Source organism: Fusarium pseudograminearum, chromosome 2 (genome assembly GCF_000303195.2).
Source record: "Fusarium pseudograminearum CS3096 chromosome 2, whole genome shotgun sequence".
Classification (NCBI taxonomy): Eukaryota; Fungi; Ascomycota; class Sordariomycetes; order Hypocreales; family Nectriaceae; genus Fusarium; species Fusarium pseudograminearum.
The window spans coordinates 2,394,620-2,410,241 of NC_031952.1; the positions used below are offsets into that span (position 1 = coordinate 2,394,620).

Here is a 15,622-nt window from a genome sequence, read left to right on the forward strand (position 1 = left end):
ATTAGTAGATCAGCTTATGCTACCTACTTAGGCTATGCTCTTTAGGCTATTTATTTTTGTAACCTAAGACTTAGAAGGTCAACTTTTCTGCTACCCAGTAGACTACCTAGGTACCTACCTATGGATGTCACAAATTATAAAGGCACTCATATTGTAAATCGACAAGACTGTTACACATATTATTCTAGCACTATCATTTTTGGGAGTAAGTCCATCACTGTCAAATGGCCTTTTTCGAAGTGAAAGGCTTGATGTGATCCGTGCCAAAGAGCCCAGTAAAGTAGGCTGTTCTTGTGAAGAAGAGAAACAACTAGAAGCATGTTAGCATTGTTATGAGGAGGGTTTGCCATTTTTACAATAGGCACCTCGTTCCGTTGACTTACTGTCATTGCGATATTTCCCCAAGTCACAGCGTTCCATTTCATGAGACTCATTGACATATCCCACCCTAAGCCATAATAGCTGAACCCTACATGGCCAATGTCTCCAAGCCACAGGGCAATAAGATATGCCCGGACAACACTGATCTCGTTGGTCGTTGACAGGATTGCGATACCGAGAAACCCTAGTAATAAATAAAGATTTCCCAACTGCCAGGTCACCATGATACTGTTTCCAGAAGGGTTAATCACATTGCTTTGCGGAACTTGTTCGTTCATGAACCAGGCTGGATCAATGACGGCACCAACAAAACCAGCGACTCTATTCAGATGTGAGCAAACCGCTGTTGGCCAATGGCGCAAGGCCTTGAAGTTGTAAATCTTACAATGAAATGGGCTCAATGATTGTAAACACTACTCGTGGGAAGGTCGGAAGAGAAGATGCCATGATTGGGTAGTAATAGTTGGTATATTGACCAGTAACATATGTAGTAGCCAAGCAAATGAGGTTGAAGAGCTTGTGAGTACGGATCTGATAACTGGATTTCCCGCTTCCCCAGAAAAGACCTCCGGTTGAGTGGGCTGCCAACCAATAGGAAGAGCCGCACCAAATGATAGAAATCCGGCATCGCTCGGGATGGACCGGAGCATAAACAGCATCGTTGTCCGGTCAAGGATGTCCGGCGAATAAAACCGGGCAATATTGGAGCTTTTTTCCGTTTCAACTGTGCTTCCGGGGCCTGAGCTAAAGCTGAGCCGTTAAAATCTAACAGCCGAAGACGAGGAGACAAGGAATTGGTCTTCTCTCCGACTATTCAAATTTCTCTGCAATTGTGCGACATCTCCGGTATCCTGACACCGAAGAATCCTCCCACCACCACCTCTAGTCGAATCAAGACAACCCAATTGGTCGCCAACTGCCCATCATGCTTCGATCTGTCACGGGACGCGCTGCCGTCTCGGGCCTTATGAAGTCAGCTCTGCCTCGGGTCTCCCAAGTAGCAGCTCCCACATGCTCGCTTGCCCCGCAGCTGCGACTCCAAAGCAAGTCTTCTGTTGCTGGTCTTCGACTCTCCAGAGCTATTCACAGCACCTCAGTCAGGATGTCTCAAACACGAACAGAAAGCGATGCCTTTGGCGAGATCCAGGTCCCCGCCGACCGATACTGGGGAGCTCAGACGGAGCGATCCCTCGAGAACTTCCGTATCAACCAGCCCCAGGACCGCATGCCCCCGCCTATTGTCAAGGCGTTTGGTATCCTGAAGGGTGCTGCCGCCACTGTTAACATGAAATATGGACTTGGTGAGTCGCAATAAGAGTCAATTGTTGCTTGTCTCTCTCGGAGGAGGTCAGAACTGGTTGTACAGCCGAGGCCAATAGCTCGACTTACACATTTCTCTGCGTATAAGGCGTAGCTGAAGCATCATCCACGTAGATGGGATTTTGTTTCAGATTGACATCTAACTAACAATTGCTTTCCGTAGACCCCAAGATCGGTGCCGCCATCCAGCAGGCTGCCAAGGAGGTCGCTGATGGCAAGCTCATCGACCACTTCCCTCTCGTCGTCTGGCAGACTGGCTCCGGTACTCAGTCCAACATGAACGCCAACGAGGTCATCTCCAACCGTGCCATTGAGATTCTTGGCGGTACCATGGGCAGCAAGAAGCCTGTTCACCCCAATGACCACGTCAACCGCAGCGCTTCCTCCAACGACACTTTCCCTACCGTCATGCACATTGCTGCTGTCCTCGACATTGAAAGCGAGCTCCTGCCCGCTCTCCGCAGCCTGCGCGACGCTATCCAGAAGAAGGTCGACGAGTTCGAGGCCAAGAAGATCATCAAGATCGGCCGTACTCACCTTCAGGACGCCACTCCTCTCACTCTCGCCCAGGAGTTCTCCGGTTACGTTGCCCAGCTCGACTTTGGCATCAAGCGTGTCGAGAGCTCTCTGCCCGACCTACGACTCCTCGCTCAGGGTGGTACCGCTGTCGGTACTGGCATCAACACTTTCCAGGGATTTGCCGAGGCTATCGCTGAGGAGGTCACAAAGATGACCGGTACTGAGTTCAAGACGGCCCCCAACAAGTTCGAGGCCCTCGCCGCCCACGACGCTATTGTCCAGGCCCACGGCTCCCTCAACACCCTAGCTGCTTCTCTTACCAAGATCGCACAAGACATCCGATACCTTGGTAGCGGCCCCCGTTGCGGTCTTGGTGAGCTGAACCTGCCCGAGAACGAGCCTGGCAGCAGTATCATGCCTGGCAAGGTCAACCCTACCCAGTGTGAGGCCTTGACTATGGTCTGCGCCCAGGTTATGGGCAACCACGTTGCCACCACTATCGGAGGAATGAACGGCCAGTTTGAACTCAACGTTTACAAGCCTCTGGTCATTCGTAACCTACTCCACAGCTCCCGTCTTCTGACTGACGGCATGCGCTCTTTCGAGAAGAACCTGGTTGCCGGCCTCAATGCTAACGAGGAGAAGATTGCCAGCATCATGAAGGAGTCGTAAGTTTTCCGTTTAATTGATAACAACGTACATACTGATAAATTTTGTAGGCTTATGCTTGTCACCTGCCTGAACCCCAAGATCGGATACGACATGGCTAGCAAGGTTGCCAAGAACGCTCATAAGAAGGGCCTTACCCTCAAGCAGAGTGCCCTCGAGCTGAACGCTCTGACTGAGGAGGAATTTGACACTTTGGTTAAGCCTGAGCTGATGGTCGGTCCCAGTCCTTACAAGGGTTAGATACTCGCTCGATCCCATGCATGATCGTGGCACCGTGTATTAAAAAGAAACAAAAGCGCTGCTAGTTCCTACTGTGCTTATGAAACGCTGTTAATACTGACGTTGAAGAAGCTAAGGGGCACTATTTAAAAGATAAAAGTAAAAATAAAAAAAATCATAATTCACACATGATGACGACAGGCATCGATTTAAAAATGGTTTATCATATGCTCCGAAGCGTTGAGAGACCATTTATTTTAGCATGTGAAAGAGACCAATGTTTATTCCACCGCTTATTTTTGTTGAAGACCGGATAAACGCCCGGGAACCACCGGCATGGCCCCAGTGTGGTAATCTATTCAACATGTACATACAACATGGAAGCTTCAATATGTGGCGATTTCACGTGTTATTGCAACTGCAACTGTAACAGAAAGACGGACGGCCCGTGAGACCACACCAAGGCGTTCGCGGCCCCGACTCTCGTGAAGCAGTGTCCATTCACAGGCACCGAATCAACATGACGCTCTGAGCTGTTATCTCTTGCCGACTACAGCTCAAACCCCTCCCTTTCATCCTTCGCTCTCCTCGCTCCCCGCCATCGCATCTCAACGTGCGTTATCCACTGGTGTCGACTTATTTGTATTCAATGCGCCAACCGATGGCCGAGAGCCCACGATGGCCACAATCGAGCCGCGCTTGATACATCTGCTCAACGAGCCGACGAAATCGCAAATCAATCACACCGATCTTCCTCCGCTTCATTCCCTTTCCTTCACGACGACTGCAGATCGATCTCTACCTCCACTCGAGCCGCTTGATACAAATCATCGCGGTGACAGACCAGGGCCCGACACGCAATCTGCTGCTAGCGCAGGTGGCTCAATACAAATCTCCAGTGATGATGGTGCATTTGATCATCGCAAAGAGGGACCTGGCCAAGATGGAAGGCTCGCGCCATCTTCTGGGGCATTTCCGTTCCGTACAGTCACAAACGATTCGGAAGTTGCAGAATTCACCAATTCGATAAGCCGGATTCTAGATGATGACCCTGGGGTCATTGACGACGCTGCAAACAAGAAGCGACACCGCAGTATCCATGTCAAAGATGATTTTGTACAGCTTCCGCAACCTCTCAAAAAACAAAAGGCCACCCAACAAGTACCGGTTATGCCACCGATCATTAACGGACTTCATGAACCTCCGCCACACGCTGCTTTGTTCCCACCCATCTCATCTGAGTCATTCCATAGTAACGATGGTTCTCAGATGAAGGCACTGACAGAGAAACTGCCGGAGTTTGCGCAAATGTGTCAGGAAATCGATTTGGATTTGGCCGCTTACAAGGCACGCAAGCGAACCGCTAAGCCAAGAAGAAAATGGTCCGAGGAGGAAACAAGCCATCTCCTGCTGGGTGTCAACCGGCACGGAGTAGGGAAATGGACAAATATCCTCGAGGACGCCGATTTCACGTTTGATGGCCGCACGGCCGGAGACCTGAAGGATCGGTTCAGGACTTGCTGTCCTGACGAGCTTCGTAAAAAATTACCATCATGGTCTAGTCGAGAGATGCCGGTCAAGGGCAAAACAGACATTCACTTGGAAAAGAGATTGATAGATGGAGATGCTGTATTTGCAAAGGACGTCACTCTGACTCCACAGCAAGACGTCGACACATCCCCCAAGAGGAAGAAGAGCCGTGCGCATCGCAAAAAAATGGAAGATCTTGTAGAGCTTGGTATTCATGGTCCTTTTAAGAAATCCCGCCGCCGCGAACGACGACTGTTCACTGAGAAAGATGACACTGAAATTCTCGAGGGCTTGGAAATTCATGGCCCTTCTTGGACCAAGATTCAGCGGGACCCACGGTTCCATCTCTCAAGCCGACAACCAACCGATTTGAGAGATCGAGTGCGCAACAAGTACGCAGATGTTTACCAGCGCATAGAGAAAGGCACTTTCCAGACCAAAGAAACAGGTCGAGGGAACAACCTTATGGAGCCATCGGTGAGCATGTCCATCGAGAGCTCATTCAAGGGGGCCAAGGGCACAACACTGGAGCCGCAGACGAACTCATCAGCGTCACGCGAGGATCTTCCCAGATGGCCGGTCCACCAAAGAACTGATGTAAACGAAAGCGTAGGAGCCGCACAAGCATTTGAGTTTGGCGAGGCCGCAACGCCTTTCATGGGTGGTGAGATGGACATCTCGCGTCTACTACTTGATGATGCTAAGCTCTCGCCAGCGACTTCACGCTTTGGGATGGATGGCGTCCCTGAGGTTTCCCCACACGTCAATGCTCCACAGAAAAGGCACGTTACGGATGAGACACAGCAGTCAAGAAAATAGTGCCAAGTCGTGGGTTGAGTAAGTACAGATGCCACACAACGAACGGCGTTTCGTTGTGTTTAATGGTTACGGATGTCCAAATAGGACGGGAGTTCGGGAAATTGTTTTGCAATGACATGATTGGGAGTACATATAGGTATATTGGGATACATGACTCTGGACGAGAACACAAAACACGCGCTAAAGCGTTGACTTGTATGAATTTGAGCATGACAAGGCGCTTGAAGGAATGGTAATTCAGTTTGCCTAATTGGCAAAGTAGGATGAGGAAAATTTGTATGATAAGAATTTTCTAATACGCCAATAATATGACGATACCTACCTACTACCTAATTGAAGATAAGTTGTTTCTTGGGTGTTTTGGTGCCAAAGCTACCGAAACAAATGACAAAAGCCAGAGCAACACAATCATTAACTTGAGTCGTGCCTCTTTCTGGTTGGGAAGCAGGCTCCATATCCCATCTCACCAGTTTCTCAAGATCTGCGAATCACGTGTGGGCGATATCTCCACTTTTATTCGAAAAATACCTAGGGCATCGAAACCCCTACTAGCGAAAATGTGCGTCAATCCTATCCTCCAAATTTGTTCCTTGTGAAGTAGGTCCCTCTTGTCCATCCTCCTCATCACCGCCGACAAACCAGCCAACCGACACAATGGCCCGCGGAATGTGAGTAGAAGATATGGGAAGAATGGTCATCGTAGCGATTGTAAAATCGAAACATGACTTGGGCTTCTCTCTTGCCGCCCCGCTGTTGGAAACCCAGCATCTGACAATTTCAATAGCAAGAAGCACCAGAAGCGCCTCAGCGCCCCCTCGCACTGGCTGCTTGACAAGCTGTCCGGCACCTACGCTCCCAAGCCTTCTGCCGGTCCTCACAAGCTCCGCGACTGCATGCCCCTGATCGTCTTCATCCGAAACCGACTCAAGTATGCTCTCAACTACCGCGAGGTCAAGGCCATCCTGATGCAGCGACTTGTCAAGGTCGACGGCAAGGTCCGCACCGATTCCACCTTCCCCTCCGGCTTCATGGACGTCATCACCATTGAGAAGACTGGCGAGAACTTCCGTCTCGTCTACGATACCAAGGGTCGATTCACCGTCCACCGAATCCAGAACGAGGAGGCCGAGTACAAGCTGGGCAAGGTCAAGCGTGTCCAGCTTGGTCGCGGTGGAATCCCATTCTTGGTCACGCACGATGCACGAACGTGAGTTCTGTCAGACATCATTCAGCCGTTGGATCAAGCTTTGGTCGATTCAAGTCACCCGACAAGACAGGAGCTTTATTTGACGGTTGTATGTACCCTCCCCAAACCCCGTTGCTGACGATAGATCTTTAGCATCCGATACCCCGACCCTCTGATCAAAGTCAACGACACTGTCAAGATTGACCTCGCAACTGGCAAGATCACCGACTTCATCAAGTTCGACACCGGCGCCGTTGTCATGGTCACTGGTGGTCGTAACATGGGTCGTGTTGGTGTCATCACCCATCGTGAGCGCCACGATGGTGGTTTCAACATCGTCCACGTCAAGGATGCCATTGACAACAGCTTCGCCACCCGTGAGAGCAACGTTTTCATCATTGGCCAGGACAAGCCCTGGATCTCTCTGCCCAAGGGCAAGGGTGTCAAGCTCACCATCGCTGAGGAGCGTGACCGCCGACGCGCTTACGCCATCTCTCACTAAATTGTGGATTTGCGATAGGAATGGTAAAAAATGGCATGTGGTCTGGAGTCCGGATTTGACGTTTGCTTTGCGGGTTTAACTACCTAACCTGGAGATAGCCAGCCCCAATGAGGCTATGATAAAAGATAAATTTAAGCCCAACACGAAGTGTCGATTCCGTACAGATACCGCTCTTGTTTTGTGATAAATTGAATGTTGATGCGTCGTTGGTTCTATGGATTTGGTCTATTGTGCCGCTATCTTACTGTACACTGAATCAAGACGTCGGCTGAGATAACTGTCTCAAACGCCGAAAAATTCTTCCTCTTTCTTCTTTGTGCAGGGTAGTAGTTTCGGCCGAAATTGAGTAGGCATACTGGCATCACCACACTACTTGATATAGCTCAAACCGAACAGAGATATCGTTTTGGCCGAGTACTGCCGAATATTGTGACAAGTTGAGCCCGAGATGACAGAGACATACCTGCCAACCATACACAGGGGTGGTCAGTTGACCTCGTGATGTGTGAGGTTGAACATACATACCGGAGCGGGATGTCCCTGTCTTGTAGAAAACCGGACGTAGGCGAATTCCTATCCAGGTTCTTTTTATCTTACTCCACGTCTCGTATAAAGACTGTTTATTGTTACCTGTGCTGAGAAATGAAAGAACTACGCATGAATGTTCCTTTATCTTGAGTAGTCGCGGTTCCCCAACTTATCTATTCAGTTAGGTGCTTGATCCTCTAAACCCCCAGTGCATAAATGATCAAGTGGACTCCTCTTCGTCTCCTCTCTATATTCCTCTCCACACCCTCCCACGCTCTGAAGTTGAATCAAACCGAGTGAATCCTGGTTCGGCCAGCAAGCCGAGCTGTCTGGAGAGTGGGGAAAGGCCATGTCGTCCAGCACCGAGTCGAAATTATGTACGGGGTTGGAAATGCATGACTAATGAGAACTACGCCCACCATGCCGGCTGTCAGATCCTCATCGGCTGTGTTATGCTGATGGCCGTGTCTCTAGGAGCTGCGATTTGACAATGCGAGTCTCATGCGCACCTGTGCGTAGTCTAATGCGTGGGGAACACCGCATAATATGCCAGCCAAGTTATTGAATGAGGCTCAGTGGTCCAATGTTCTTGGAGTATGTCAAGACCACACGCACACAACATACATGAACGATGATGAATCGCGTGCACAGTCACCTTTTGTAGCACTTGACCCGCTACCTGACCAAACTAGTCAGGTTCACCAGCTATGGAGAGGTCATCTATTTACTTCACTGGTACAGCATCGCCGCCATCGGGATTGCATCAGCGAAGCTAACGATTACCACGTAGCAGAAGAGGACCCTTTGAGCTAAGGTTCCCTTACCCGTTGCCCCACGATGTTGACTGAGACTGGCTCAGGCACTTATAAATGAAAGGCGGACCCATCGAGGTCTCCTCCGGGTCCGGATTTCCTTTGGAGCGGCTTTCTCTCACCTCGTTGCTTTAAACGAAGGATTCTGGTCATTCTTTTTTCGTTCCATCTCACGCTTCCCCTCCCCCTTTCGGCATTTCGGTTCAGATTCGCTTAGATACGGCAGATATTATTGTTCTGCCAAAGACTGCTCGCAAGAGTCGATGATACATACGCGAAATAGAGTTCATTGCGACAAACGGATAGAGTCTAGGTACTGGATCGATACTGGTTCCACATAACTGCCTTTGCGGACCCGAGCCGTTTACAACACACGAGACTATCTGCTACTTAAACATTGTTCAATGTTTGCCAGCAGAACTACTACTAGAGCTCTTTTGAGCCGTCGAACTCAGAGATTGGATGTGCGACGAGGCCTCAGAATCTATTCTCATGTTCGTGCTCCAGAGATAAAGAAGGTTGCCCAGAGCGGATCTAGTAAAGCGTCGGGATGGTCTCAGCCGAAGGTCTTTACAGTTGCACTTGGAGCAGGGGCACTTGGATGGGGGCTTGCCAACTTGAACGGCGATGGTGAATCTATCTGGTCATCTACACCCCATTATGCCAGTGTATCTGAGATGGAGAAGGTAAATTGTCCTTAGAAGCACCATTATGACGATAGACTGACTGTGAGAACAGGCTATTCAAAGAATCGAGGAAGAGGTCGCGATAGAAGGACTTATATCAACAGACCCAGAGGATTTGCATGCACATGGATACTCTGAGTGGTCTACAGTCAATCCCGACACCTTACCTGTGGCTGTGGCATACCCTAGAACAACGGAACAAGTGTCTGCGATAGCCCGGATTTGCCACGAACATCGCGTTCCCATCATTCCTTACTCTGGAGGGTCAAGCCTGGAAGGAAACTTCTCTGCTCCCTATGGAGGAATCAGTGTGGATTTCGCGTATATGGATAAGATTATCCAGTTCAACAAAGATGATATGGACGTTGTAGTGCAGCCCAGTATTGGCTGGCAGGACCTCAATGCCAAGCTCTTGCAGATGGATAGTGGCCTATTCTTTCCAGTGGACCCTGGTGTGTTTCCAGTCCTTGAAATTCTCGGAGTATTGGATAACTAACAAAAGTGCTAAGGCCCGTCGGCAAAGATAGGAGGCATGATCGGAACGAACTGCTCTGGAACAAACGCTGTCAGATACGGCACGATGAAGGACTGGGTCATTAATTTGACAGTTGTACTCTCTGACGGACGTATTATTAAGACGAGGAGAAGACCTCGCAAGTCATCTGCTGGTTACAACCTGAATGGCCTGTTTGTTGGCTCTGAAGGCACACTGGGAATTGTCACAGAAGGTATAATACGAAAACACACACATACATGAACGAAGTTTGGCCATAACTGACAATCATAGCCACGCTGAAGCTAGCAGCCATCCCGGAGCAGTATTCAGTTGCCGTTGTCACATTCCCGACCATTCGAGATGCTGCTAGTGCCGCAGCTGGAGTCATGCAGGCATCGGTTCCCGTTGCGGCTATGGAAATTATGGACGAAGTTCAGATGAGAGTCATCAACCTTGGCGGCGCTACCAAACCCCGAGTGTGGAAAGAATCACCTACCCTTTTCTTCAAGTTCTCCGGAACTAAAGAGGGAGTGAAAGACAACATTAACCGGGTAAAGAAGATTGCCGCGGCTAACAAGGGCGGCAATTTCGAGTTTGCTCGGGATACTGCTGAGCAACAGCTGCTTTGGTCTGCCAGAAAAGAATCACTCTGGTCCATGCTTTCTCTGCGCAAAGATGGCGATGATGTTTGTGAGTTTGTTGTTATTGTGTGCTAGCAAAGGCTGGCTATTTTATGATCACCGCTAATCAATAAATGTCCCAGGGAGTACCGATGTAGCTGTCCCATTCAGCCGACTAGCTGACATTATAGAAGTTAGTAAGAAAGAGATGGACGATCTTGGTCTCTTCGCCAGCATTCTCGGCCACGTTGGTGATGGCAACTTTCACGAGAGTATCATGTACAACAAAAACGTACCTGGCGAGCGTCAAAAGGTCGAGGCCTGTGTAAAAAACATGGTGAAGCGTGCGCTCGATATGGATGGAACTTGCACGGGAGAGCATGCCATCGGGTGGGGCAAAAAGGAGAGCTTGCTCTGGGAGGTTGGACCAGAGACTCTAGCCGTCATGTCATCGGTAAAGAAGGCATTCGATCCCAAGTGGATTTTAAACCCCGGGAAAATCATCGATGTGCCTTGGGAGAACACTGTTTATCATGGGGCAAACACAGCCGTGTCACCAAACCGCGTGGTTAAGGATTTGGTTTGAGAAATCTGATCTCAGCCAGTATCGGGATGGCATGTAGAATTAGAATTCCGGACATGTACATGTGTGTTTGCGCAAGCTTTCTCGGCGGATACTTGGCTGATATTTGTTCATATTTTTGTTTGAACACAACCAAGCAATAGCTTGCACGAGATATCAGGTGGCATTTATCTAAAAGTCTCCTTACAATTTGTCAATATTATATGTGATTTCGTTAATAACTGTCTACTTTGGTCCTATGTTTTCCCGCGTACAAATCGTTCTTTGTCAACACCTTGTGACAGCTGAGTGTGCACTGTTAGCCAAACGACAAACATCATCGGAAAGCTGCAGCCGATGGCTGTTTGCACCTTTGTATCCCGATGCATATGGTATTGGGCATCATTTCAGATATAAACAAGTACATTCAGGTTGTCAGACAGGACGCACTAGGCCGGGCGAGGCAGAGAAAACTTGAGATCAGAGCTTAGGCAGGTAATATACGAAGAGCAAATAGCCCAAGAGCAGGTTTATTAGGCATGGAGTGACTGAGCACTACCTACCTACTAACCTAGGTAGGCACCTAGAGGTACCTCCTATAAATATATTAGTTGGTACCAAGGCAAGCAGCCGAAGAGCAGTGCGCTGCCACTTGCCATATCTTCTGCGCAGTTCCGGCAAACGCCCCCCTTTCGTAAATCACTGCCACTGCAGATGAAATACCTTTCACATCCTCTACTCCTCCACTCCTCCACTTCTACCTTTCACTTTCTTCACTCCTGACCTTTCATCCATCTTCCAACTACACACTCATAAAAGCTGGAAATGAATACGAAGCACCCCCCATCCGAGTTCCCGAGAGGGTCGCGAGGTAGCCCGAATCAAAAACACAACCCGACGAATGGAAATCGAGAGAGTCCGACAAAAAAGACAAGCAAGGCAATGTCTCATAAGTCAAATGAGATAGCTTCTCAGCTTCGTCCGTCTTGGCTTTCGTGGCCTGATCTGACCGTTTATCTAGAGAGATTGCCGTCATCAACTACGACATCAAATCTCTGGGATTGGTTTTCAGACCAAGGGGAAATCGCACAAATGGACATCAACGAGTCACTACAGAACTCTGCGTACAGAAGTGGCAAGATCAGGTTCGAACCACCTCCAAAAAATGACTTCTGGGGGGCTGCTGTTTATCTCGTTCCTCACCCTGACCCAAGACGAAAGTCGGAGCTCGTCGAGATTTCTGTCCGCCTAGACAAACGCGTGCCAGAAGGCTTCACAAGGAGTCCTGTGTGTAAGGACCGCCGTCATCCCACTGTGGCGACGCTATATCCAATGGCCCTTGAGTTTGGGATCATGTTGGAGGAAAACTCGATGAAGATCTTGAAATCAATGACCGGTACAGTTGGCGAGAGAAAACTAAAACTCGAGATCAATCTGCGACAGAAAAAACTAACAGCATTCTTTCCCATGGAGATCATGACTCGGGGCGGAAGAGGTGTCAGGCAACACAAAGTTGTTATTGACTTTTTCGCCATGAAGAATATCTACCAAGCGACAACCGACGGTGACAGCTGTGCCATTGTGCTTCCCCTGGAGATACCTCCTCGGTACTATTGGAGGACACCCAACATACGCTCTACTTTTTCCGACGACGTCAAGACTTGGTACGCCGGAGACAGCTGGAATCGAGCCACAGACATCGTCGAAGAGGCTGGCCTGCCTATGCAATCTCCCATCTCTCTGAATAACGACTTCAAAGGCTCCGACTTTATCGATATTGGTCGCTGGACCACTCTTCGATTTGTACTTGAAGCGAAAACCGAAGAGGCCAAGGACCTCAATCGTCAAATGGTCAGCGCGTTGCACGATTTCAACATTAACACCATAATTCGGGACGACTTTCAAGCCGCTCATGGAACACATGCAGAAATGTGGAAGCACTTGGATCATCATGCCTCTGCCAAGAGCCATAACGCCAGTCACGCTCTGAGCCTGTTGCACGAGGATTCATTTGTCTACCTCCCTTTCGAAGTCCGGTATCAGCTCGAAGTTTGCATCTCTCAGGGACAGCTTAACGAACACAAGATCACCAAGGAGTTTCTCGGCAAGTTGGCTAGTATGCCATCGCATAGAGCCAAAGAGTACCTCGAGTTTGCAGCCGAGCGAGTACTGAAGGATGGCCACCCAACGACAACAGACCCTATGTCTACCTTTGATTCCCAGCGCGATAGCGGAGATAATTACAAATCAATTTCGCGAATTCCTCAATACTGTGGCCTTGTCCGGAGGGCCGTCATCACTCCAACTACAGTCCGGTATTCCACTCCCAATATCGAGGTGTCCAACAGGGTTATGCGACGATTCAGACACATCCAGGATCGTTTTCTCAGGATACAATTCACCGAAGAGATGGAGAAAGGGAAGATCACAGTGAACAAGGATCAAAATGACGAGATCTACAAGAGGATTTTGCGTACAATGTATGAGGGCATTCGTATTGGCGACCGCTTGTACGAATTCCTTGCATTCGGCAATTCACAGCTCAGATCGAACGGTGCATACTTCTTCTGTCCCACGGAATATGTCTCTTGCGACGATATACGCCAGTGGATGGGTCAGTTCAGTCACATAAAAGTCGTGGCAAAATATGCTGCCCGACTTGGCCAGTGTTTTTCCACTACTCGCGATGTTCGCGGCATTTCTTCCCCAAACTGTCTTCAGATACCCGACGTTGAAAGAAACGGCTACTGTTTCACTGACGGTGTTGGTAAGATATCCGTATTTCTTGCCAAGCTGGTGGGCGAGGATATGGCTATAGACATTTGCGCCGACCCTTCCGCCTTTCAGTTTCGCATGGGGGGCTGCAAGGGTGTACTTGCTGTTTGGCCCGAAGACGCCAAAGGCACGGAGGTACATGTTCGCGAGTCACAGAAGAAGTTCGAGTCCGACTCCAAGGGTCTCGAGATCATCCGCTGGGCTAGATATGCGACAGCGACATTGAATTTACAAACTATCCTGATTTTGGAATGCCTTGGAGTACCCATTCGGTCATTTACAACCTTGCTTGATCAGCAGCTGAGGCAGTATGAGCTGGCTATGAGGGACAATGATGTCGCAATCGAGATGTTGGAGAGATTTCGTGATGAGCAGCACAATCACTCCTGCCTTGCCGACCTGCTCAGGGCTGACTTCAAGACCGAAACCTTTCAGGAGCCATTTGTCGTCAACGTCATCAATCTTTGGCAGTCATGGTCTATCAAGTCGTTGAAAGAGAAAGCCCGCATCCATGTGCCGAAGAGCGCCTTTGTCCTCGGCTGTGTTGACGAGACAGGCACTCTCCGAGGTCATTCTTTTGACACAGAAGGGTCCAAAGAAAAAGACGTCCATCGGCTTCCGCAGATCTTCCTCCAGATCAGTGACCCAAAGAAATACAACAAGACTTCCATCATTCGTGGACCATGTGTCGTGGGACGAAATCCATCACTCCATCCAGGAGATATTCGCGTTGTCGAAGCAGTGGATTGCAAGGCACTACATCACCTTACGGATGTTGTTGTGTTCCCATCGACCGGAGATCGACCTGTGCCGAACATGCTGTCTGGTGGCGATCTCGACGGAGACGACTTTTTTGTCATATGGGATCCAAGCTTGATGCCCAGTGAGTGGAATCATCCACCGATGAACTACTCACCTCTGGATCCCATTGAGCTAAAACGTGATGTTAATGTTGACGATCTCAGAAACTTCTTTGTCAAGTACCTGAAGAACGACAAACTCCCACTAATTGCAATGTCCCACAGAGCCTTTGCAGATGAATTGGGTCCAAAATCATCAAAATGTAAGTAATTACAAAGACATTTGCTGGAGTGCTCCGTTAACATCACAACCAGGTCTAGAGCTTGCAGAGTTACACTCCAAAGCAGTGGACTACCCTAAAACTGGCAACCCGGCGGTTTTAAGACAAGATCAACAACCTCGCAAATGGCCTCACTGGATGGAGAAGAGGTATTCATATCACTCTAGGAAAGCCCTCGGGGTTATTTACGACAAAGTCGCTCACAAGAAAGTTGAGTTCAACCCCGTCTGGGATAGCTCGTTCGACAAGCGAATCACCAAAAGGTTTGAACTTGACAACGAGACTCTCGGAGTGGCAAGGAAGATCAAAGCCGAGTACGATACAGCTGTGCGCCGGGTTTTAAGCCAGAACGCCCTAAAGACTGAGTTCGAGCTCTTTACTAGCTTTCCCCTGACCAGGCCCGCGGTTGGTTCGGACTACAAGTTTGCAGAGGATCTCAGCTGTGAGTTTCGCAGCATCAAAGAACATTACCAAGACGTGTGTATTAAGGCCGCGGGTGGAAAGGATGCTGAGAAACTTGAGCCATTTGTTGCAGCCATGTACACCGTCACTGAGGAGCAAATCAAGAATGAAGAATCCATTCTGCAGCCTCAAGGGTTGGAACCAAAGTCAATGCCGCTTATCAGCTTCCCCTGGATCTTCCATGGGGTGATGTGTCGCATTGCAACTGAGGGCGCCGTTGATCCCAGGACCAATATAGGCACACATCGAACGACCCAACAGTCTTTCATTCGCGATAGCACGGTACCTCAAAACCCCAGCCCGGCGGGTGACACCGAACCAATCGATGTCCGCGTTCTTGAAGAGGGCATAGGTGACGGAGCTCTGGATCTAATCGACTCGCAGCAGGATGAGGATTCGGAGGAAGACGATGCCATCGATCGCTTGAACGACTTGATCGATGGGTAAACTGATTG

At 49.3% G+C, this 15,622-nt stretch overlaps 6 protein-coding genes across 6 annotated transcripts; 5 read left to right on the top strand and 1 right to left on the bottom strand.

Annotated features, from left to right (window-relative positions):
* Nucleotides 1-220: 220 nt before the first annotated feature.
* Nucleotides 221-828, bottom strand: FPSE_07696 (uncharacterized protein; the record flags this gene model as incomplete). The annotated part of the gene is made up of 3 exons (XM_009260814.1): nt 221-310; nt 384-702; nt 767-828. The coding sequence occupies 3 exons, from the start codon at nt 826-828 to the stop codon at nt 221-223; spliced, it is 471 nt and encodes a 156-aa protein (XP_009259089.1).
* A 478-nt stretch (nt 829-1,306) lies between these two features.
* Nucleotides 1,307-3,129, top strand: FPSE_07697 (uncharacterized protein; the record flags this gene model as incomplete). The annotated part of the gene is made up of 3 exons (XM_009260815.1): nt 1,307-1,682; nt 1,865-2,888; nt 2,940-3,129. 3 exons carry the CDS (start codon nt 1,307-1,309, stop codon nt 3,127-3,129), a joined length of 1,590 nt encoding a protein of 529 aa, XP_009259090.1.
* A 657-nt stretch (nt 3,130-3,786) lies between these two features.
* Nucleotides 3,787-5,457, top strand: FPSE_07698 (uncharacterized protein; the record flags this gene model as incomplete). Its single annotated transcript, XM_009260816.1, has 1 exon — nt 3,787-5,457. One exon carries the CDS (start codon nt 3,787-3,789, stop codon nt 5,455-5,457), a length of 1,671 nt encoding a protein of 556 aa, XP_009259091.1.
* Nucleotides 5,458-6,111: 654 nt separating this feature from the next.
* FPSE_07699 (uncharacterized protein) lies at nt 6,112-7,145 on the top strand (the record flags this gene model as incomplete). Its single annotated transcript, XM_009260817.1, has 3 exons — nt 6,112-6,125; nt 6,242-6,664; nt 6,797-7,145. 3 exons carry the CDS (start codon nt 6,112-6,114, stop codon nt 7,143-7,145), a joined length of 786 nt encoding a protein of 261 aa, XP_009259092.1.
* Nucleotides 7,146-8,889: 1,744 nt separating this feature from the next.
* Nucleotides 8,890-10,873, top strand: FPSE_07700 (uncharacterized protein; the record flags this gene model as incomplete). Its single annotated transcript, XM_009260818.1, has 5 exons — nt 8,890-9,171; nt 9,224-9,623; nt 9,681-9,899; nt 9,959-10,357; nt 10,431-10,873. 5 exons carry the CDS (start codon nt 8,890-8,892, stop codon nt 10,871-10,873), a joined length of 1,743 nt encoding a protein of 580 aa, XP_009259093.1.
* Nucleotides 10,874-11,941: 1,068 nt separating this feature from the next.
* On the top strand, nt 11,942-15,614 carry FPSE_07701 (uncharacterized protein; the record flags this gene model as incomplete). The annotated part of the gene is made up of 2 exons (XM_009260819.1): nt 11,942-14,687; nt 14,740-15,614. The coding sequence occupies 2 exons, from the start codon at nt 11,942-11,944 to the stop codon at nt 15,612-15,614; spliced, it is 3,621 nt and encodes a 1,206-aa protein (XP_009259094.1).
* Between the last annotated feature and the right edge of the window lie 8 nt (nt 15,615-15,622).